We start from the raw sequence: 23,895 nt of genomic DNA, 5'->3' as shown, positions 1-23,895 counted from the left end.
CTGAATCTGAAACAAATTTCAGACCATTGCCCAGTGCAACAAGAATGGTAATTCCCTGGGACAGCCAAATGTGGCATGTGGTAAAATCAACTACTGAATTAACAAAAAAAACACAGAAACCCAACAAAATCTAATCACTTAAGTTGGATGTATCTCTGTCCATTTGTTGCACTCAAGCTATTGAAACGAATGGGTGGCATGATGCTTTTTTAATATTTCGACTCCTTTCTCATGTAGGGGTACAAGAAGTCCTGTATTACAAAAGAATTTTCGTCAACCACTACTGGGAATGCGTAATTAAATGAAATGCAGGTACTACTTCTGTACAGTCTGTTGTAGTCCACAAAGAATGTTGTTAGTGGAGCAAGTCAGCATGGGAACCCCAGCTGTAACTGGTAGGAGTGCAGCTGGTGTACATGTTGCCTCACCTCTAGCAGGAGAGTGGGAGGATGACCTAGTGCTGTTAGTTATGACAGAAGTAGTAGTGTTCTTTATCCTTCTGTGAATGCTTTGCTCGTTTCAAAAGGAAAGAGTGCGCTTACGTACCCAGCTGAACATCTCACGCACACTGCTGTGCTGACAGTCGTGGTGGTTCCCAGCCGGAAGGGAATGAGCTGACGAGCCTCCAGAGTGGTCTGCGTGTCCTTGGAGAAGGTCGCTCAGACCAGGGGGTGGCTGTGAGCAAGAGGTCCCGCTGGAGCACGCGGCCCTGTGCAGCCAAGGCCTGAAGGCAGCCTGCAGCAGTGCATAGCAGAGCTGTGGGAAAAAGGCATCTCTGCTGTGGCTGTCTGGTATGAAAGCTACCTAGAAGGAATCATAGAATCATTTGAGTTGAAAGGGACCCTTAAAGCTCATCTAGTCCAACTCCCCTGCAATGAACAGGGACACCTACAGCTAGATCAGATTGCTCAGAGACCCACCCAGCCAGACCTTTAACGTCTCTAGGGACAGGAATTCTACCACCTCTCTGGGCAACTTGCTCCAGTGCCTCACCACTCTGATTGTAAAAAACTTATTCCTTATATCCAATCTAAATCTTCCCTCTTTTAGTTTGAAACCATTTCCCCTTGTCCTATCACAACAGACCCTGTTAAAGACTCCATCTGCTTCTTTCATACAGCTCCACTTTAGATACTGAAAGGCTGCTCTCAGGTCTCCCCCGAGCCTTCTCTTCTCCAGGCTGAACAGCCCCAGCTCTCTCAGCCTGCCCTCATAGGAGAGGTGTTCCAGCCCTTGGACCACTTTTGTGGCCCTCCTCTGGACAGGCTCCATGTCTCTCCTGTACTGAGGACTCCACATCTGGACACAGTACTCCAGGTGAGGCCTCACCAGCACAGAGCAAAGGGGCAGGATCACCTCCCTTGACCTGCTGGCCACACTTCTTTTGATACAGTCCAGGATACAGTGCATTTTCTGGGCTGTGAGGGCTGCATAGGGTCCTATTTGTGCTTGGCCTGAGCTCACAGAAGGATCAAGGCTGAGGTAGAACAGTTGTGTCCAATAATTGGATGAGGATAAACCCAATGGTAAAACAAGAAGGTGAGGTGGGGTGTGGGGAGCCAGGCTGCCTGCAGCAGTCTCCCTGCCTGTAGCTCTGTGTAAGGCTGTCATTGCATCAGTAGTGGTGTGAGAAAAAAAACAGAGGTATGGCTGTAACAAAGCTGGGACCAGTGGGGAGAAGGTTGGGGGCAAGTTGTTTATTTGAGTATGGGAGCAGCAACGTGAGAGTGGCAAAAAGGAGGACCTGAATGCTGAAGAATGAAGGATAAGTTATAAGAACCACCAAAGATGAGCAGAGGACAGGTCTGCCAGCAGCAGGAGTGCCAACACGTACAGCTGGTAGTAGTGCTGACCCATGCACAAGCACGGGGACACTGGAGGACATCTGCAGTCACTGACTGGGCTCCCCATCGGCTTGGTGCGGGGGAACAGGCCTGCGCCTCAGCGCGGACAGAACTGCAGGTCGGTATAGTGGTGCAGCCCCCAGATCACTGCGATCTCAGCATAAGCGGCCATTGTGCTTTCACCGAGTGTGGAGTTGGGATGGCCAGGGCAGCCCCTGACCATCCTGTTCTTGTTCATGGACTGATCTGAGAGGTACCAGAGATGTACAGCAGCGGGCTGTGGTCCTCGATCTCCTCCTGAGCTGGGACACCTCTCAGGGTACACTTCTTACAACTCGCTGCTGACTGATGTCAAAGAAGAGGAGCCCTTTGGAGAGAGATTGCATCATCTGCTGAGAGCTGATGAATGGGAGTGAGTAATTCACCAGGAGAAAGGTCCTTGTGCGCACAAGTGACTTTAGAGTTCTCCTCTTGGATACCCTGCGTGTAAGCTTGGAGTGAACCTCGCCGTTCTCAAATCTTCAACTAAAAAGCTGTATTTGATTGTAGTATATTCTATTGAATCATTGTGTTAAGTTGGCTAATAATTAATTGCTGATTAAGTGCTACTAAGAATCAAACAATTTAATCTTGTGATTTATCTTAAGGGTATTAATAGTTCATAAATTGCTGCTAAATCAGAGTTCTGTAAGAACCTATTTTTACCTTGGTGCTGGCGGTGCATGTGACTCCATGGATCCGAGATCTGCTTGTAACTTCTTGCTGTCTGTAATGCTGTGTGTAATTATGTCACTGAGTCGGTGGTGTGTTACTTAAGATTATTACTTTTCTGTTTTCCCAGTTTCCTTGCAGTGTGTTCATCAGCCAATAAACAGTTTGCTTCAGGTATGTTTTGAGTCATTGCTCTGATGAGGGAGTGCCAAAGCTTGGCACAGTCGCAAGCTGTGAGTGTGGCCTGTGCTGCAGAAGTGCTGTGTGCCACAAGCCTTCCTCTGGTGTACCTGGGCAGCAGGAGGCCTGGGCGTCCCAGGGAGCATGTGTAGGGCAGCAAGGCCGGGTTGCCACATGTCCAGCAATGCTGTGATTAGTGTATGTGTGTGCAGAAATCCCTCAGTGTGGAGTAGCCAGGCTGAAATTCCCAAAACAGAGAAACCATCCAGGCTCCTGGGGGTTCCCAAAGTGCTCCCACTCTGTCTCATGCTGGGGGGGCACCAGGAGCCTGGCAGGGTGAGCCCAGCACACATGGTTTTTGGTGAGAAAGTGTCTCCAGCTGCCTTCAGAGAACAGCAGTCTCCCTTAGCAATAGCATGTTTAAAATTAAGGAGAGCGAGAGAAGAACTGGGACTTCTCCGGAGGCTGGGTCTTACCTGAGGGGCAAACTAAGCCCATTCCCAAGACATTACAAGGGAAGCAATGCACATCAGTTTCAGCTGTGTTAAAGCCGTTGATGCTTATTCACTGAGTACCTGCCCCTCAGCATCCATACGATCACGCCTGGAAAGCTCCATGGAGGTACGCGCACCAGTCGCTGCTCAGGGTGCTCCTCTGTTGCGCTGCTGTAGCTAATGCCGGGCACACCGCTGGTGATGGGCAAAACCCAGCTCTCTCCAACGTTTGTAACCTTCTCTGAAGAACATCCGCAGCTCCAACCTCGCTAGCATTCCAAGGCACACCACGTGCAGTCGGTAGATGGCACTAAACTATTACTTGTACTTTCCAGTTAAATCAGAGCACACTGACTGGCAGCCAGTGCGTGGCGCATGTAGAAGCCCTCGGCACTCGTTCCATGGCAAATGACAGAGGTTCTGACCCCCCCGCTGGAGCTGGCAGGTGGGTCCCTCACCGGCTGTGTCTCTGCACACTCTCATGAAAGTGGAAATGAAAATCACCTTTGTAGCCAGAAGCAGGGACATATTACCAGAGTACTGCTTTGGAGGGGATGCCCCCTAAGTAAACTGCAATAATGCTATAAACAAAGCTTTTTTTTTTTTTTTTTCCTCTCCACCCTGTCATGCCCCAGTCCTGATGTATAAGCACCGTGTATCTTGGATGAGCCACACGTGGAAGTGAAGCATGCACTTTTCCCCTCAGACCAGCCCCACCAGAGCTGCCCGGGGGCAGTACTGCAAAGGACGGACAAAACCTCGAGCAAGCGAAGAGAGCGTCCCCTGGAGTAGCTTCACAGCAGTCCCTGGCATAGAGCTGCCCGAGAAGCCAGAGTAGAGCCCGAGGGGAAGGTCTTACCATGGAAAAGAGCTCATTCCCCTCCCCTCCCCGCCCCCCCCAAGCTGCCAGCCCTTTCCCTACCAGGGAGCAGGGATAAGGGCAGCCCCCTCTTTGCTGCCATCCTCTCCCCAGAGCTACCGCCGGGAAAGACTGCAGCACGCAGAAGACAAGCAACAGCCGATGGGAAAATGAGAGAAACCCATCTGCATCTCCAAGGAGTGCTGTGCATAACAGCTGCTTCACCCACCCCCCCAACCCCCCCGTCCTCCTTCCCACAGGCCGACACAGAAGAGCTGCTGCTGGATGCCTATTGCTAGGGGAATATAAATAAAAATGTGGTTGCCTTTTTCCACCTGAGCAGGCACCAGACAGATGTCAGCTCTTCTGAGCTCACTGTGGTACAAAGTTGACCTTTTCAGTGCAAAGCTTCATTCAGCATCATGCTGAGTTCAGTCCATCACACACAGCTGGAAAAGCAGCCCTGCTCTGACAAATACTGAAAAATAAAACCTCTCACAATAAAGTCACTCTCAGAACACTCAAGTCTAAAAATGCAAGTTTATTAAAGTCTTAGAAACAGGAAAATGTGTACATGAGACCTTCGATTTACACAGGAGACAGCGTTTCTTTCCACGCGCAGCTCCCACTACAGCCTGGGGATAACTGGAGGTGTTTCCCAGGCAGTGCTTCTTCGATGTTTCTCACAACACACAAACAGGGGCAGCTTCCAGGGGGAAATCCAGGCAATATATTAGCTCACCTCTGACTTTTTAAGTTGGTTGAGTACAGCAAAGAACGCGTTACAAACACAGCCTTGGCCAGCTGGCTGATGGAGCAGAGCTGTCTGTGAGGTGGCAGCTGCCACTCTCAGCAGCACTTTACAATTTAAGACAAACCACAGCTCAAAGCATTGGAGGCTTTTGCCAAATCAAGGACTACAGAACTGCCCGTGGAAACCTTTGCTTTGCACACTTAACCAAGAGGCACGGAGTGCTGACCGACAAGTGGTGGCAATTCACTTGACTACGTGCTTGTTTTCAGCACAAAACCAGGGTCTTTTTAGTAACAGTCCCTCCTCCCCCTTTTAAAGAAGCGGTCACACCTGGCTCAATTTCAGCAGATTAAACGTTTTGCTACCAACTCAACACCCTTTCCACGTAGCCTTTGATAGCCATGCAGAGAACAGCCCTGTAAGCAGGAGGGACCATTTGTGCCCAATGCCAGGTGCTCGAGCACCTTGCTGGGTTGGGACCAAGGCCGTCAGCTCCTGGCACAACCAGGCACTGCAGAAGTTAGAAGAAAAGCAATGAGACGACCAAGAGAAAAATCCACTCCATACTTAATTGCAGACTCTCAATTTAGATGCTCCTTCCATTGGGAAGTTAGTCTCCCTGCGTTCAGTAGGAGAGGGATCCATCCTTTTCTCCAATGGTAACGCGCAGTAGGCAGAAAAACTGGTTTTCTTACTTCATCATTGAAGCCAGGTGCCCCTCAGGGAGGCGTTTGCTCCAGCTGAAGCTCTTGCTCAGAAGAACGTGCTGGACGGTCAAACTGCTGCGTACCAGCCCTAGCTAACCAGTGTTTGTTCTCAAAAATATTAATTAATGTGGAAAATAAATGCCTTCAACAGAAACGGTGGCTAAAATATTTTATTTCTGATATCATAGAACATACTGCTGTTTACTTTAAATCACTTTAGAGTAAAGGCACACATTGTTAAAAATACTTCAAATTACATTACATGTACAAACGCATGAAACAGATGTACATGTCACCAAAAAAATACAGTATGGCTTCATAAGGCTGAGGCAGGGCTGGGACAATTCCACAGAGTTAAATTTTACAGGATGCTCTAACACTGAGAGGACTGACTAGAACGGAAAAGAATGGACCTAAAACACTGATTGTTACACGGACGGTCCAGCACATCGGACACACAACACTGAGCATTCGTGCATGGATTCACAGCACTGACAGTTCTGCAAATCCATCGGGCTTTCAAGTGCCACTGAGTAAACAGTGCACGAGTATGACCTGCCAGTTTGCAACAGTGGGAAGTTCTGTTCCCAGACAGCCTCCTTCAGGAATCTGCTGATATGTTTTAAAGCAAAAAAAAAAAAAAAAAAAAAAGTGAAACAATAGACTCAAGATAGTAACCGCTGATAATGACTGAGTAACAAAAGGACAGCTTACGCTTCCGGCTAAAAAGCGTACAACGTCAAGTCTGCAAGAATGCTCCGTGACAATCGTTCAGCATTAGTCCTACCCGAGTTTAAGGCTCATGTCTAAAATTTACCTTAGATTTGTTTTCCTTTGTGTAAAATTACCTGAGCACAGATATCAAAGATCTACAGAGCTTTTAAAATATCTGCAGATACCTTAAAAATCCATAGATATCTTAAAGCAAGACATCAAGAATCAAGATATTTTAAACTCTAATGGCTAAAAAGGTCTCAAAAACATAACCCAAACAAAACCAAATTCAACACAAAACAGAACACCAACGAAACAACCACCATCTTTTGGTACGTCAATAAAGCCAGGAGAAGGAGCTCAAGCTTCTGCTTTCATCTCTTCATAATGTACGTAGCATGGAATAGAATTGTTCAAATAGGACTGCTTAACTGTAAACAATTCATTAAACCTTTACAAAAAAAGCCAGGAAGCAAAATGGAGGCAGTCACTCCAGTCTTCTGTCAAGAGTTCATAGGTGTGGCTCTCAGCCTCACTGGAGATGGCTCGGGGTTGGGGGTTCCTCAAGCACTGATTGATGGAAAACAAGAAGGACCTGACTCCATCCTGCTCTGTATCACAACAAAAATGTGATGTTCACAAAGTGTGAACTGCTACCATTCTCATTTGCTCGGGTTTATTCCCTGCACAGCTCTGAGGCCCAGATCCAGAAACGCACCATGCACCGTCTTAAGTGCTCTGCGGGACTGGGTTCGATTTCGTAGGTTTAAAGATAAACACGAACTGATTTGCTGCAGAGGGACTCACAACATCTGCAAAGTGAGAGGCAGAAGAGCAGCAGGCTGCATGGGCAGACCAGCTCCCAGTCAAAGTCACTGCCAACACAGAGCAGGGCATCAAGCCCCTGACTGCATTTCAAAAGCTTGAAAAAGACAGCGCTGCCTGGAAGACGCACATCCGTGCTTTCAGCGGCCAATGGGCCGCGTGGGACGGCCTCCAGCACAAGGCTCCGGACACTCACCCTGCTGAGCACGGTCCGCTGGTTTTACCGAACCAACTGAAAACAGCAAGGAAACATGAAGCACAAGGCGGTGTTTCCTGCTCTCCCCTCACACACTGATTCTCATCTTTCAGTCAGAAAATCAGGAATGAAAACAAAAACCGTATTTTAGTCAATGAGCGACTGCGTATGAGCCTGAGGAGCAAATGGGACTCTTCCGTTCAAATACATCAGGTTAAAACTCTGATATGCCAATCAAAGCTGTCCGCACTGCTGAACTGGGAGCAGCTGACTGCAGAGGGCACTTTACAATCATTGAAAATCCCATACAAAGGGCACCAAAACCTATTACATATCAGCCTAGGATTAAAAGATAAAATACAAGAGATGGGTGACAGATGGCTGTTCTGGAAAATCTTAAAAATCACAGCGGTCTGAAGTACCCATTATTCTATGTATAAACAGCAAGTAACCCAAATAAAATGCTATCGCTAGTTTGAAAAACTAAGTTGAACGTTGCTTTTCTATTAAATAGATTAAAATATTCATCCACTGAGAAATTACATTGATAAATAAAATATTTGCATGTATCAAAAATGAGGAGCAGGTACTATTAATTCCAGGCTTCTTGTCCCAGTAACGAAAGGTCCGAGAAACAAAAGCTGTACAGTAGTTCTAGTCTCAAATTTACAATTCTGAATCCAGCAGGATTTGTCTAAACAATACAGTTTAAATAACCTAATCTAAAGGAACAGAGTGTCCTGTAAACATCTGACACAAATTGCATTCTGATGGCGTGGCTCTACCTTCTCTACGCAGAAGACAATTCAACTGGTGGTGGTAACGAGGGATGCAATCTAAAGGCAGCGTTTCTGTTCTTCAGTAAGGCTTGTAAGAAATTCGAGCGGTGAACATACGACAGCCTGTACAATTCTGACATTTTTGGAAAGCTTTCAAGTCTTTAAAAAGCCTAAATGTTTTTAAGTATAAAACACACATTGAGAAGACGCCCTTCTAAATTACATGTAGAAGTGTCTGGCACCAGATATGACTGCTAGGCATTATTATACCCAAGGAAAGAAAAAGAATCACTCCAAGTGTCCCTGAATTTCACAGCAGACGCAGCCGATTTGGTTACTTGGTGGTGTTCTGTTCTTCTGGAAAAAAGTCACGAGCATACACTCTTTAAGCTGTCTGTACTACATCATCATTAATATATATTATATATACACACACCGTATAGATATATATAATATATATTTGTGTACGCATTACATTTGCCTCAATCTGGAATCACGTGGTTTCATGCAACGCACCAGGAATCAAACTTACTCATCAGATCATAGCTGGTGTAAGTTCAGTATCAAATCTTTTATTATACAGCAATTCAGCTTTGCTCCGCACCAATCGCCTCTGACAGAATCCTCATTTCCTTCTTTCAGTCCGCCTCACGTTTGTTGCCTCCATCGCCCTTTTCAGCCACTTTCTTCACGCTGTGCCTCCACTTACGTTCAATGCTGAGACCTTATTTCTGTCAGCTTCTGAAGATAGCTCTGTGCTGCTGGCATCGAGAGAATAAACTGAACCGTCCTTTGACCTATTCGGTAGCAGCCATATCCCATCAGTCCAAAAACTGTTGCTTTTATGACAAATTTGAAAATCTTACTTGAAGCTGATGGAGGAGGCACACTGCAGCAAAAGAGACAAAACAACGGTGAACATCTGCAGAGCTGGAGCGGACAGGCAGCTTCATGCCAAAACAAAGACTGCTCCTCCTCTCCTCCTTTTAGGGCAGGAGACTTTCAGGGAACACATGTGTCATGAATGAGCAAGGAACATTTTCACATTTAAGCACTACATCCAAATTATTTACTACCTTTATTACTACTAATATTATCAAAAGCCATTCCCACCTATGTATGATGCTCCTTCTAATGGCTCTGGACCTTGATTTGCCCATCACTATGAAAATCACCAAGAATTCTTAAGAACACCAGAAGCCAATACTGTTTGCAGAACTGTTTATAATGCTACTGTGTGTTTCCCTGCAGAGCCAAAGATGAGAAAATGCACAGGACACAGGCACAAACCCAGCACCCGTACACGCAGCTCACTGTCATTCAGGCTAATGGAGGAAACTGGTTTGGCACCCAACCAGGAGGCTGGAAGACAACAGACACACCAGCCCCACCCCTGCCTTCCGTCCCCCTTATTAACTCAATGTGTTGAGCAAACAGTTAATATTATGACTTTGAAAACACACGCAGAGCCACAGGCTCCTTGGTTCTTCAGCTGGCCCTGCTCCTATAGCTGGCAAGCACTGCTACTCAAACCACGCTCTCAGTGACAGTGCTCTGTTTGCTGTTTCAAACCAGCCCCAAGCTTCTGTTTGTTTATATCAAGAAAGTGTTTCTAATATCTTGAGAAACAATCAGCAGCGCAAAAACATGATGGGCGCACTAAGCCTGTTAGATGCGCTACCATTAGGATACAGCAAAACTGAGTTCACATCCTTTTGCTTAAAACAGGTCAAAGTTACTACTGGTAAGATCCTGCACATTAAGAGAATATACAGAGTCAGGCTCAGTGAAAGAACCCAAAACTGGGCATCTGAGAAATGCATATGTTTTGATTCAGACAACTTCCAAGATCATTTTGCAACACATAAAAACTAACCTGTAGAAATGTTAAGAACTCCTCCCTTTCGGTAGGTGGCAATCACTAACACAAAGATGTAACTGCTCTGCAGCTGCAGTGCAGCAGCACGAATGGAAAAAGATTTCAATGAGAAGAATCTTAGTATAGTAATCTTTCAAATGTAATTTGCTTGATACTGTTTTAAAAGTGAAGTTAATGCAATGCTAACTCCTAGGAAAGATACTGGTAACTCTTCCACTTAGTTATGGCCTTGTCCTAAAGCACTGCAGGCCTGTACTACCATGTCACACTGTAATCCCTTGTATATGTCTCAAGTCCCAGCCTTTGTGGCTTTACAGGGTCCAGTCTGAACAGTTTTTTTTCTTTTATAGAGCACATACACCTATTTTAACAGTTACAATAGAGTGAAAATCTGTGGCTTAAGTCAGCCCACATTGAAGTACGCCAGGCCGGAAGCCCGTTATTGTCACCTTCTACAGACCACATTTGAATTTTCACTTGAAAAGCCTTTGGTATGGATTGAGAGATTTTTTCCTCCAGACAATGACATTTTCTCACCTTAGCTTCCCTCAATATGCCACCATTTATTGTTTTTACTTTTTTCCTATGGCAGTTCCCGCTCCTTTGCTGTATGCAGTCAGCACAGCAAGTCAGTGAGCCAAGAGGACAGCGATTACAGCAGTGACATTTCTTTAAGTTGTGACAAAAGACCAAGAAACCTCCAAACAAACCAATCATCACTGACTTCCAGCAAGTGAAGCTGCTACAGTAAGACATAGGGAAGGATGGCTTACCTCATTATTTCCTGAATGTTTAAGTCAGAGTTCCAGTTCTTTTCAATTCCAGGTACGTGTCCCATCCCAACCACACCAACTACAACAGCAGGGATGTACTTTCTAGGTTCAGCTATGGAAGAGATGGAAACAAAGGAAAACATCGGTAGAAGAAGTAGTTTCAAGCTATAAATGAACAGGTAACGTGCAAAATTACAAGACAGTATTTTCTAAGAAGCAGGGACTCTTATTACTACACATTAAAAGTTATGCATATCCCATGTCTCACCCACTGCCTCTTGTGTTGTTCTTTCTTCGTTGTTTTTAATTTCTTCTCCCTCCCCCCCAAACTTTAGCATAACTTCTTATTGTCTGGAAATGTTTGTTCCAGTAAACTGAACTGGCCAGGGCTCACACTCCAGCCTCAGGGTGGGTGGTTCAGCAGAAGCAAGCTCTGCTGAGACTCTAAATCCATTTCCTTCCTTCCCTGTGTGGGTCATGTTTCTGTGCTGTTTATGGAGAACAGCCCTAATCTTTGCTGTCTCCTGAGCAGAGCTTTGCTCACAGCTTTGGACAGCTGGCACACATCCCCATTATAGAATGGCCTATGTTGAAAAAGACCTCAAAGATCATCTAGTTTCAACCCCCGTGCTGTGTGCAGTCTTGCCAACCACTAGACCAGGCTGCCTAGAGCCACATCCAGCCTGGCCTTGAATGCCTCCAGGGACGGGGCATCCACAACCTCCTTGGGCAACCTGCTCCAGTGCGTCACCACGCTATGAGTGAAAAAATTCCTCCTAACATCTAACGTAAACCTCCCGTCTTGGTTTAAAACCATTCCCCTTTGTCCTATCGCTATCCACCCATGTAAACAATTGTTCCCCCTCCTGTTGATACGCCCCCTTTAAGTATTGGAAGGCCACAATGATGTCTCTCCTCTCTCTGGAGCCTTCTCTTTTCCAAGCTAAACAAGCCCAGCTCCCTCAACCTTTCTTCACAGAAGAGGTGCTCCACCCCTCTGATCATCTTAGTGGCCCTCCTCTGGACCCCTTCCAAGAGCTCCACGTAATCATGGGAAGGCACAGGCTGACAGACACGAACAACCAGAGAACAGGGCTTGAGACCAGACCTGACCTTGTTAAGCTCACTGTTACAGAGCTGGCCTCAGCAAGCAACAGCAAAACTTGCGCTGTTTATGTGCAGCAGTCAGCGAGTGGTCACCACTCAGCCACAACACAGGGCAGCTCTCACCCTCACCTCCAATCTACCAGCTAGCTTGCACAACACCCAGGAGAAACTGATGCATTAATCTCAAAAGTTTTTGGATTACCTCTCCCCCAGGGGAAAAATTGGAAATGTGTCAAGAGAATAATAAGCGAAAAATGTCTAAGTAATAATAATGGTGACATGCAGCTTAACAAAACCACCTCTGGCACCGTCTCATTTACTAAGAGACTGCAGCACAGGACTGTCAGTCAGGTGATGCATTCATATTCTTGCCTTTTACAGTCCCATCTTCTATTTTAAATCCTTTGTAATGCATGTAGAACCCTTCCCATTTCCCAGGCATTCACTGAATCTGATTCACAAACTCTGCTCTTAAGATAGATTTAAAGAAAGGAAAAAAGAAGAACAACAAAGAGTGGACTTGCTACACAGTTCTTCTTCGTGGCTTATGACCCAGCAAGGAATAAAAATGAAACTTACTTTTTAGTCTGCTCCTTTGACTGAATGACTGAAGGCATGCATGGATGGTTGGACTAGATGATCTTAGAGGTCTTTTCCAACCTTAATGATTCCATGATTCTATGCCTCCTTCGGTCACGTTACCTGAACTAACAGTGTGTTTTTGGTGAAATTTCACCAAGTCAGCACTGAATTAATACTAGACAAGGGAGATGCAAGAGTAAGTGCAATACCCTCACTATTTTTGCCATCAGGAGACAGTATCAGAGCTTTCCACTGAATTGATTATAAACAAGACAGCAAAAAAAAGGTAACCCCTACTTCAGTATGCATGTGTGCATATACATACACACATTTCTTTATATGAACAAAGGGTATGCAGATCACACATGGCAGCAAAATACTTTCAAAGGCTGGAGAAATACCATTATTCTGTACGCCTACACCTTGCTGAAACATGCAGAGTTCATACTTGTTGCATATCACTGGGGTTCCTAGGAGCCCAATTTATAATAAGTAAAGCAAGATGAACACTGAAAATTAGAAGTAATTAGTTCAGCAGGAAATCTGTGCCTGAGCAGCTATGGGTGACAATGAATTTGGTGAGATAGTGAGACAGGCAACGCACGTCTAGACTGTCCCATGCTGTGCTGTAATGCCAGATGCCTTCCTTTTGAAGAAGCTGTCAGGCTAATCAGTATTTTGCAGGTTTAAATAGCACAGTGAGAAAAGAATCATAATTAGTAGTCTATTGCTTTATGAGATTTCTTCTATAGGGGGCCACAGTAGGAGAGTCATATGCCTCATAACTTTTCAAGCACCGTAATCTTTTGTGATACGTGGCATCTGTCCTGGATAAACCCACAGAACACCACAGTTTTCCCATGAAGAACTGAGATTCATAATAGCACACAAACACCACATTGGTTAAGGTATCTGCTTTAAAACAATTACTTTCTGAAGCCCGAGGTAGTTCTATCTGCTTTGCTGCTTGCTTCAGCATGTAGGTCAAGTAAATATCTCTCTCTGAGACGATCGTTCGATGAAGATCAGGAAATTCTCCAATCATCTCTGCCATCATCTGCTCCAGTAAATCCTTCTGTTTGCATTTTTCCACGTCATCTTTACTGAAAGAAAGGTTACGTTTTCTCAGTATCTATGTTATACTTCTAAAGTCCAATGCAAAAAATCAATGAATACAAAAAAAATCAAGCGCTACACACATTATTCACATAAACCCAAAGACAGCTCTCCTCCCCAAAGGAGGAACAATCTGCATAAGCCTGAAAAGCTGCATTCTTAACAATGCCTCTACAGTGAGACAAAGGCAAAGCGGGGGTCACTTGCCCTTAGGCAGCTCAACCAAAGATTCACCTTTCCCAGTTTAAAGGCTGACAACTGCAGAAAAGCACCAGGGCTTCAAAGGAAATAGTTATCACAGTGCCCCACTTTTACTGTACATTCATCAGCCTAAAAAAGGCAACACAGAGCACTCCTGAGGAACCGATCTGATCATGGCATGCATGAAGGCTCTATTTAAGGAACAAAATAGCACACTGCCAGGCACAGTCTACAAGGGTGGAAAGGATTCTGCAGTGCTTGTGTCAATCACAGATCTTCAGCAGGGAAGTGAGTTATCAATCAGTTCCCTGAATGGAAGAACAGAAATGGGCAGGAACTAAGAACTGCAGGAACAAATTTAATGAGTTTTTGTTTTATTTTTTTTTTTTTTTTTTTTTTTTTTTTTTAAGTAGGTGCTGTTAACCTTCTGTTTGCAGCCACAGCAGTGGTATAGTCACAGTATGGCAACAAAATCATCAAGTTGAGCATCACTGCCTGCTGGAGAATGATGCCAAAATTTTTATTTATTTACTTTTTTAAAGTCTGACATCAAAAGGATGCTTCAAAAGGCAGACAACCAAAAAAAAAGGCGTTGGTAGCTTTCAACAGATCATGGAAATGGACTGACAAATCTGATTTTGAGTTACTACTCCATTTTCAGTAGAATCTCATATCAATGAATAAGTGAGCTCATCTATGCAGCACCTGCCCCAACAGCTTATTACAGCCGCCTTTCCAAGTCCTACCCATACTATTTTTAAATACCAATGTAGCAGATCAATCAATTGTAAGACAACACCTGGAATGTTATTATATTAATGAAGATAATTTTTTTTAAGTATAATTACCTTAATATTTTAGTTGAAAACCAAAAACCATGTCAGGATGAATGTGAGACCTTGCTGAGAAACACATCCCCAGTGCCCAAAGAAACTGCAGATAGTTTCATATTGGTATTAGATTCACAAGTAACAAAACTCTGCATGTGAACTGTAGCTAACGGATTGAAAGGAGGACAAGATTTTACAGATAAACATAGTAGGTGTTTACAGGTAACAACAATTAAGTAAATGCTAAAACTGAGAAACAAGGCATGGCTGTCCCTACTAGCTCCAGCCCTGGCCCAGTTTCAAGTGCCTGAAAGAACTGACATCAATCACTTCAACGAGCTGTGCAGAGTTCTGGTTACAGAGTATGAGAGGCACCAAGATTCAGGGTCCACACGCGCTGGGAACCTGCTTCTGGCAAGCCTCCCACCACTACAAGTCTGGTAGGTGCAGATGGAACTCAGGATGACAGCTGGGCATGTTGTCACCCAGTTCAAGCACGTTCTCACACCTACTGGTGGCCAGAAGCAAAGAGGAAGCAAACTTGGCACAGTGGTTTCTTTAAAGGGCACAGGAAACCAAACCAACCAAGGGAATATTCTCAGAAGTATTACAGTAAGACAGCAACCCAACAGCGTCCCCTCGTAAAGGCCATGTTCATTAAGAGTTTGACACGTTGTTGGGAACAAGAGAAAATATTTGAAATCTCAACATCTGCTCAGACAGCAGATGAAGTAGATTCAGTTCTCAGGCTGCTCTGATGTGCGTGTGACTTAGTACAGTAGGCCCAAGTCTTGGGGAAATCTGAATGAAATGATCATCGTGAGGCTTCACTCTTTTTCATTTACGATATCCACACAGCAGTATTGAGAAAGATTTTATTTTCAGCATAAAATCTTTTACTTCAAAGTGATCAACGACCTAGAATTAATCTATCAAAATACAATTAAGCAAAGAAACGTAGCAGGATAGCTAGCTTCCTTTTTAAAAATATGAATTATTCAAGGATAGTTTGAATATTTCTCCCTCTCACTAACGTGAGGTTTCACCGTATCAGGCTGGGTACGAGAACTTCAGGCTCCTGCCACACAGAAGAGCTGAACTATTCACCACTGATAAAGATATAGGATGTTTATTCATACCTGATTGGGTCGGATAAGAAGCAAAGGCCCCAGGCAAGCTTGACTTTTTGCCAGAAAGAAAGTGCAGCAATCGCTCTCTTAAACGTAACAGGGATGGGTCTGTCTCCAAGATGAAATTTACAGAAAGGTACTTTACTAGCCTGGAAGAGAAGATACAAATCACTAATCAACACATACTGTAACAAAGTACAGCACTATTAAGATAATGTTTGTTTTATTATGTGATTTAAGTTATTTTAACAAAAAAAAGAGCAAGTATTGTCACAGTCATACAGCAAGAAATATTTTGGCCACACAGTAAACAAAATGTTCAGTATACAACTTCCTACAGGAGTACATCAGCTACAAGATGCAGTGGGCATTAGAGTATAAAACACCAAATAATAATGCCACCTTGAATTTTCTTCTACCTGGATAGAAAGCTCCTGCTTAGAACTGCTTAAGATGAACAGATGTGGCACAGTATCTTCCCAGGTCTGAATAAATTCCAAGGGAAAATGAATCTGGTCATTTTGCTTTTAACCAGGATTTTGTGAAGATCACGAACCTATTGGTCTGTCATGATAAAATGTACTCCAGAAGGAGCTCACGAAACAAAAACTGATGCAAGACACCAGAAGGCAATGCCAGGTGAGACTTTGCAGTAACTGAGGCTGACACTTTTTAGCATAGAACAGTAAAAAAATTATCTAGAAATTCTAGGCATATCTGTTTAAAAAACTCAAACAACCACTTCAGAAGAGGAGACAGAGCTATCAACTATAATTCATCCAGACAGATTTGTTTCCATAGGATGAAATCCTGACACCAACAACAATATGACCAGGATCCATATCCAAAATTCAGCAACAGTTATTCAACAGGAACAAAATAAACTAAAACAAGTACCATCAAAAATACTCCTTATCATTTAAAGTCTTTTTGGAGGTGCTTTCATGTAATTTAGGGCTATGAACCTTTGTATTTTTGAGCATACCTTGAAGCCAAAGATGGTTTTTACCACTTCATAGGCTTCAACAAGAATGTGGCCAGAGTGCCCCTTTCTAGCAAATGCCTTTATTTACTGACTCTGGAAGCAAAAGACCTGTAATTTGACCTCAGAAAAACTATTTCATGATCGCACCTCTTTGAAAGCCTCTCTGAATTCCCCTCCTGGGGCCATCCCCAGCTGTTCTGTGATGTGAGCAGACACTTTCAGAAGCAGCATTTGCATCAGTCCGGACATGACTCCATTCTGGTGGAAAAGGGAGAAAAAGGTTAAAAAGAAATACCAACTTACTGAGCAGATTTCTCAGAAGAATGCACTGTTCACAATCAAAAAAAAACCGTTAAATATCTTAGTGAAGAAGGGATACTGAAGATACTTTTTGAAGCAAATTCCCTGATCAATGCAGCCCTTTTGTTTCAGCTTCTACCAGTTGTAAAGAGGCTTTTCACTGGTTGCAGTCACTATTCTCCCTTTCAACAACAACAAAATAAGGATGACAGGAAAAGACAGGGGAGTAGCAAGATTTATTTCTGTCCCTATTTATTTCACCTGACTGAAGAAAGTGTATGAGCTGTTCTACCATACATACTGTACTTTTATTTCTTGATTTGGATACAAAAAAAAGGGGAACAGAAAAGTACATTTCATTGAATTTGCAATCATGTTATAAAGATGCTTAAAAGAAATAGCTAGTGGTCTAGTCATAAACACTCCCACAATCCCAGTGAAGCACTGGGCTGGGCACCAGTTACGCTAGCAGCTGCAGAAACAGAGAATTCAGGGTTGTGCAAGAATTTGATGTGTATGACTCCAGCACATGAGACCTTAGAAGGAAAACCTTGGGTCTGACTCACTTCCACTTACAAGCATACTGAAGGCCCACCCTTGTACAAAGAGTCTATTACTTTTTAAAACAGACACTTAACAATGCAGATTTCTTTATTGAAGAAGAGAACAATCTCCTATATGTATTTAAGCAAAATTTCCCCTCCCAGCCCTTCAAACAGAGTTGAAAACACCACTACAGACCATTCAGAGCTCTTCTGCCCAGCTCTGGCTGTCCTGCACCACTTGTTCTTATGACAAAGACCCAGTGACTGAATGCTACCTGTCTCCAAGAGTAGTTTGTCACCTAGTTATGCATCTCCTTCAATTTGGCATCATCCTGTACGGCTACCAAAAGGGCGTCCCCTCTACCTCACCAAAGGTTAGCTTTCCCACTAGATCAGCAGCTTCATGTGACTGAAGATGAGGTTATGCAGGACAGAGTTGATAGGACTGCTCAAAGTTACCAGGGGAAATCCTGGTCTCCCTCCTTGCTCCCACGGACACGCTTAAAAGACCCACCCAGTGCCAGCTTTAATGCTTGTGCAACCTCTCTCAAGGCCACAGGCAGTTTCTGCAGGTTAAATGGATTACAGTCACTAAGGACTGGCTGAAGAGAGCAGCTACTTTCAAAGCCAGCTGCGTATCTGCTTTGTCAAGCTACAAACTAGCAAGCAAGGCACGTTACAGGGACAACCAACTGACATACAGCTGTCATCATACAAATATGCTAAGCAGAAAGACAGTGCACAAGGCTTCTGGGGAGAGACAAGAAAGAAAAAGGTCAGTAAAAAGAAGGGGATTCAGCATCCAAGACTGAGTTCAACAGCCTAGGAGACATGGGTTTCCAGAAGTTCAGAGAAGATAACCCACGAAGAAAACTAAGACAATGCAAACTTGGGTCATCTGTGGGCTCATCCACCCTTCAGAACTGGACTGATGTATTTGAAGTCTGCATTTTCATACAGCAATGGAAAGATTTGCCCTGCTGGATAACAAAGGGATGCACCTCTGAAGTGCCTCAGTCATTTTTGCTCTTAACGTGCATGAAACTCAGTGCCTGCTGTATTTGCTCAGCGTCACAGAGATGCTTGTCATAAAAGGTGGCAAGCAGCAGTGCGTAGAATCAACCAGCAGCAACTGGCCAGCCAGAAAGTGTGGGGATAAAGAACAAAATGCAGGAGTAACAATAGGAACAAAACTCTAAGAGAGTTTATTACCAAAACCAGATTATTCCATGCCAGATAAAGGAAAGAAGACCACAACAGAGCATTAAATCCTGAGGGACTGGCACCCACTTCACAGCCATAAACACAAAGTGAAGCGTAAGTGCAAAGAAACTCAACCGCCCAGGCAGAGGGATGCAAAGCAACTAGCACACTACTAGCATACTGGAAAGAGAACGTGAAGCAGCAATTTTGTAAGCCCAGTGTTTCACAGTAAGCAGAATGCAAGTAAAATGAGAAGGATTGTCAGGAAAGGAATGAAACAGAAAAACATGTTACTATGCTGTCCTTAGTGGACCAAGTGAAGACAAAGAAATGAAGACAAAGTACTTGAAGGTGTGCACAGAGATACCAAACACAGGAGAAGAGATTAAACACACTACATACTCATGAGGGTTGGGAATGGATAAGTAATCACAGAACGGCTTAGGTTGGAAGGGACCTTAAAATCACCTAGTTCCAACCCCTCTGCCATGCGCAGGTTGCCACTCATCAGATCAGGCTGCCCAGGGGCCCACTCAACCTGGCCCTGAGCACCTCCAGGGATGGGGCATCCACAACATCTCTGGGCAACTATGCCACTGCTTCACTGCCCCACGAGTAAAAAATTTCTTCCTAGCATCTATCTAAACCTCCACTCTTTAAGTTTAAAGCCACCCCTCCCCTTGCCTATCACTATCAGATCATGTGAAAAGTCATTCCCCCTTCTGCTTACAAGCTCCCTTCAAATACTGGAAGGTCACAATGAGGTCTCTCTCGGAGCCTTCTCTTCTCCAAGCTCAATAAGCCTAGCTCCCTCAACCTTTCTTCATAGGAGAAGTGCTCCAGCCCTTTGATCATCTTTGTGGCCCTTCTCTGAGCCCACTTTAACATCCCTCCTGTACTGGGGGTTCCAGGCTTGATACAGTACTCCAGATAGGGTCTCACAAGAGCAGAGTAGTGGGGGACAATCACCACTCTCACCCTGCTGGCCACCTCTCTGTTGATGCAGCCCAGGATACTGATGGCTCCTGTCCAGCTTTTCGTGATGAAGGTAAGACTACAGGTAATGCCACGGCTAGCATGGAGATGGCAAACAGGATGGCAGAAGAGATGAATGCCCAGGCAAGGTCTGACTGCAGGTTCCCTTGCGCTTCTCCAGGCATCTACTATTGGCAACTGCCAGAGGCCTTCTGGAGAAGACAGTTCTTCAACAGCACAGCCGTGCTTATGGTATGTATGGGAACACAGCCTAAGGAACGCAGCTTGCAGCTGCTCTGACTGTGTCAGAAGTTACAGATCTAACACCCTAACTGCAGAACTGCAGGCAGAAACAAGCAGTGTGTATTTTAGCCCTGGGTTTCTTCAAGGAAAAAAAAAAAACAACAACTCTAGATGCCATGGATATAACCCTGTACAAACACAGCCAAACTAGTGGAGATTGGAACTGGTTTTACTACTGCTGCAGGTGCACTGGAGGGTAGCCTTCAAGCCACCAGAACATGCAGCCATACAGATCCATATGTATGTGGTACCCTTCACCTACCAATTCACAATGCATCTATCTTATTTAACAGAAAATCCTGTAGGCTAACTAAGCATGAAGGGTTGTATTTTGCACAGCTTAGTAACAGCTTTTTCATTGGCCAGAAGCATGATAACAATCATTACGTAATATTCCTGTACAGGTACATTCATCCCAGAAGAGCAGATTAAAACAAGCCCCTTCCAGCTTTCGCTGCCACCAGCCCACTTCCTCCTTTTCCAGTGTTTCCCTCCTCATCCTCTGTGTGAGGACTCACAACAAGAGGGCTACACAGGGACATAACACAGCTGAAAAGCATGCCCTATTCAGGCAGCCACATGGCCATGTGAGCTCTGGCAGGGACACAGAAGGGACAGCAGAAACATGAAGCTGAGGAGAAGAGATGACCAAACCAGTCTTACCAGTTTGGTTTAAGCCAACTGTTCAGGTAACACACATTTGAGCCAAATTTCAGTCTGCACTAGGTTGTTTTGCTTAATGGAAAGCAAACAGTCAGATCTCTGTAAACCACTGTAAGAGTTTTGAAATTTAAGGTGGAACTGGAAGAAGTGTTTTTTAAACCCCCAACAGATGCTTGATAAGCTGTGAATACCAGGGATCCACTGCAAGCATGCAACAGTTTCATATTAACACTCTGCTCAGCTTCCTACTTCAATTAAGTATATGAAATACAATTTCACTGCTTTAGAGCACTTATAGAAAGACACAGTATTTTTCTAATTTGAACCCTAAGATGAAAGTTACAAGCGGCTTTAACTTTTGCTGTAACTTTTGGGCCTGGGTGCCAGTTCCATCACTGTGAAATGAGAGGAGACAACTGAAGCAGGTGGAGCAACTTACTGGCTGGTTGACTTTGTCTTAGGGGAAAAGCAAAGACACTAATTTAGCTCAAGACAGTTGGACTGTGTTTCCTAGTGTGCCCTATATAACTCACACTGTAGCTAAATCAAACAAGGGAGGTATTTTTTTGTGATTGAGATCACACATAGAGAAATACATTATTTAAATGCACAACATCCAAATACTATTATTATTTGCATCACTCTTCGTGAGGAAGTAGACTGAGGCTGAACTGTAACAGTGTCATGGTTTTATGATTTTCGGTTATTGGTACTCCACATCATAACATCATGTAGTGAATGTACCTGGTTCTCAGAAGAGAAGGACTACTACAGTCCCCACGGTACTTTGCTCCTCTGTTACCATTTTCCAGCCGGAGGGAAAAGATAAAAGCTTGCAGTATAAAAACTTGCAGATCACGAGACCTCGTCCCTTTTTCCGCCGTCTCTCGTCCTGGCAGCACCTCGCTCTCCAGCCGTCTTATCATCGGTAGTAGAGTAAGGCCTACCTTGATTTTGGGACATTCTCTCTCTCTGTATTGGATTTATCAGCTTAAATTGTAATTATATTGTATTATAGTGTGTTGTTTGGCATTCTGATATCTTATTTAGTAAATTAGTTTGTTTCTCCTCAGATTGTTGCCGCTGTTCTTTGCTCTCAGGGCCATCTCCTTACCCTTTTACCCTTTTCCCTCTTCCCGGGGTGTGGGCCCGTGGGTCCCCCGTCCCCTTCGTCACGGAACCGGGCCGAACGCCCATAAACCGTTGACAAACAGGAATGATTCTTGTGTTACTCTCTGATTTTAGAACCAACACAGCCTGCACAGAGGATCACTTTCAGTTCTGGTAGGAACTGCTGATAACAAAGCTGCCAACATGAATTTACATCAGAGATTTTCTTTTCTCTGTATACTAATCATTTTGCAATGTATGGCATTTTATTTTCATTGTCCTTTTCCTCTTAAAAGAGAAAAACTTAACACAGTAAAAATGGTTGCATTTAGCTTTGATATAAAATAATTTATTATTTTTCTTTTTAAATAAAACAAAGGTAGCTTCTGTGCTTGTTTAAGCACAAAGGTCAAAAGATCCTCAACCACACTGCTATGTTGTAAAGATGCATTATTTTAGTTACATGCATCCAAGCAATCCACTTTGCCTAAAATAAACTGATGGATACAATAACGCACGCAATACACAAATGTTTTGCAATCTTCTATTCTCTGATAGGACATAAATAGAGAAAACAGGAAAGGTACATTATTGCCTAACTGTATGAGTCAGAAAGACTGTACCGAAACACTGTGCATGTGCACACACAAAGACACCATAGGTTTGCTCTTCATAGAATCACCATGGTTGGAAAAGACCTCTAAGATCATCCAGTCCAACAGTTCACCTATCACCAACAGATCTCACTAAACCTTGTCCTTCAACACAACGTCCAAACATTCCTTGAACACCTCCAGGGTCAGTGACTCCACCACCTCCCTGGGCAGCCCATTCCAGAGCCTGACCACTCTTTCAGAAAAGTAGTATTTCCTAACGTCCAGCTTGAATCTCCCCTGGTGCAACTTGAGGCCATTCCCTCTCGTCCTCCCGCTAATTACACAAGAGAAGAGGCCGACCCCCAGCTCACTACAACCTCCCTTCAGGCAGTAATAGAGAGCGATAAGGTCCCCCCTGAGCCTTCAGCCATTCATATACTTTACACGGATGCACTTTAAATTCCTGTGAGGGATGCAGTCCTGCAAATTTCCCAAGTACATCAACAACATCATTCCAATACATAACTACAACGTGTGTGCACCACACAACCAAAATCTATGAATTTATTCATCCAGCTGGATGCTGGAAAAAAATTTAACTTGCCCAAACATTACTATTCTACTCAAATATCCCATGAGTGCTCCAAAAATCAAATCTATGCTGTTTCATTTGGCTTAGCTTAAAATTATTTGAATACAAGCTAATAAGGAGAAATTGAAAACTAAAGGACAACGCTTGTTTTGCACCTACACATCCAAAACAGTGGCAAACTGCTAATTACTGCAACAAGCAGTAATTTGAATAGTAATCTACTCTTTTCTGCCCAGCTCTTTCAAAAGCCTTCAAGGCCTACAATCAATAAGAAACTACTTGGAAGACAAGTGGAATGGAGATGACAAAAAACAAAAACAATGACTGCCATGAAGAAATACGCTACCAAGAAGGAGGAATGCAACTGAACAGATCCCTACACACAATAGCAAAAGCAAGCACTCCTTCAATAGCTGTGATACAGACACAGACTGTAGGGACAGTAACCATATCTAAATGGATTAGTGGAACACTACAATTAAGTACTTGTGTCCTGGAAGTGGAACAACTTAAATACAGGAAGAGTCCTGCTGAGGTCAACACCTGCCCATACAATTCAACAGTACAACAGCCCACAGCATTGCAGCTAAAAACAAAATACCACAATTTACCACCAAGATGGTATCCTCACCTAGGTAAACACTATTAAGTTCCCAGCTAGTGGGAACACCTTTTTTAGTTCTAACTTGTATCAAGAGTAATTTGTCCAGTCTTTAACTCTCACTGTGGGAATCATACCTGCTTTATAGCTTGCTGAAGTTTTTCCAGATTTATTTCTTTGGCTTCTTTTAGTAAAGTCTTTTCATCCATCTTTAACATAGAAACTCTGTACTGGCATAGTTCCACCACAACCACATCCGGCTGCACTTCTTGTATTGTCTGAAAGAAATTAATTTTTTTTTTTTTTACATCAGTTTAGGAAAGATTAAATAGAATTATAGC

The 23,895-nt window shown here is 43.9% G+C and overlaps 1 protein-coding gene across 4 annotated transcripts in view; it reads right to left on the bottom strand.

Annotated features, from left to right (window-relative positions):
- Nucleotides 4,615-23,895, bottom strand: part of TRABD (TraB domain containing) — a 35,784-nt gene continuing 16,503 nt past the window's right edge. For all 4 annotated transcript variants that reach the window (XM_021384742.1, XM_021384744.1, XM_021384743.1 and 1 more), the window contains 6 exons: nucleotides 23,692-23,832; nucleotides 16,814-16,924; nucleotides 15,691-15,830; nucleotides 13,335-13,507; nucleotides 10,716-10,827; nucleotides 4,615-8,952 (listed from right to left, as the gene is read on the bottom strand). In XM_021384742.1, coding sequence (XP_021240417.1) covers nucleotides 8,775-8,952; nucleotides 10,716-10,827; nucleotides 13,335-13,507; nucleotides 15,691-15,830; nucleotides 16,814-16,924; nucleotides 23,692-23,832 — 855 coding nt within the window. In that variant the 3' untranslated portion in view covers nucleotides 4,615-8,774. The remainder of the gene's footprint in view (nucleotides 8,953-10,715; nucleotides 10,828-13,334; nucleotides 13,508-15,690; nucleotides 15,831-16,813; nucleotides 16,925-23,691; nucleotides 23,833-23,895) is intronic.

This window comes from Numida meleagris, chromosome 1 (assembly GCF_002078875.1).
Source record: "Numida meleagris isolate 19003 breed g44 Domestic line chromosome 1, NumMel1.0, whole genome shotgun sequence".
NCBI classification, from domain to species: domain Eukaryota; kingdom Metazoa; phylum Chordata; class Aves; order Galliformes; family Numididae; genus Numida; species Numida meleagris.
Note: the sequence above shows the minus strand (reverse complement) of the source record. Positions and strands in the feature narration are given on the sequence as shown.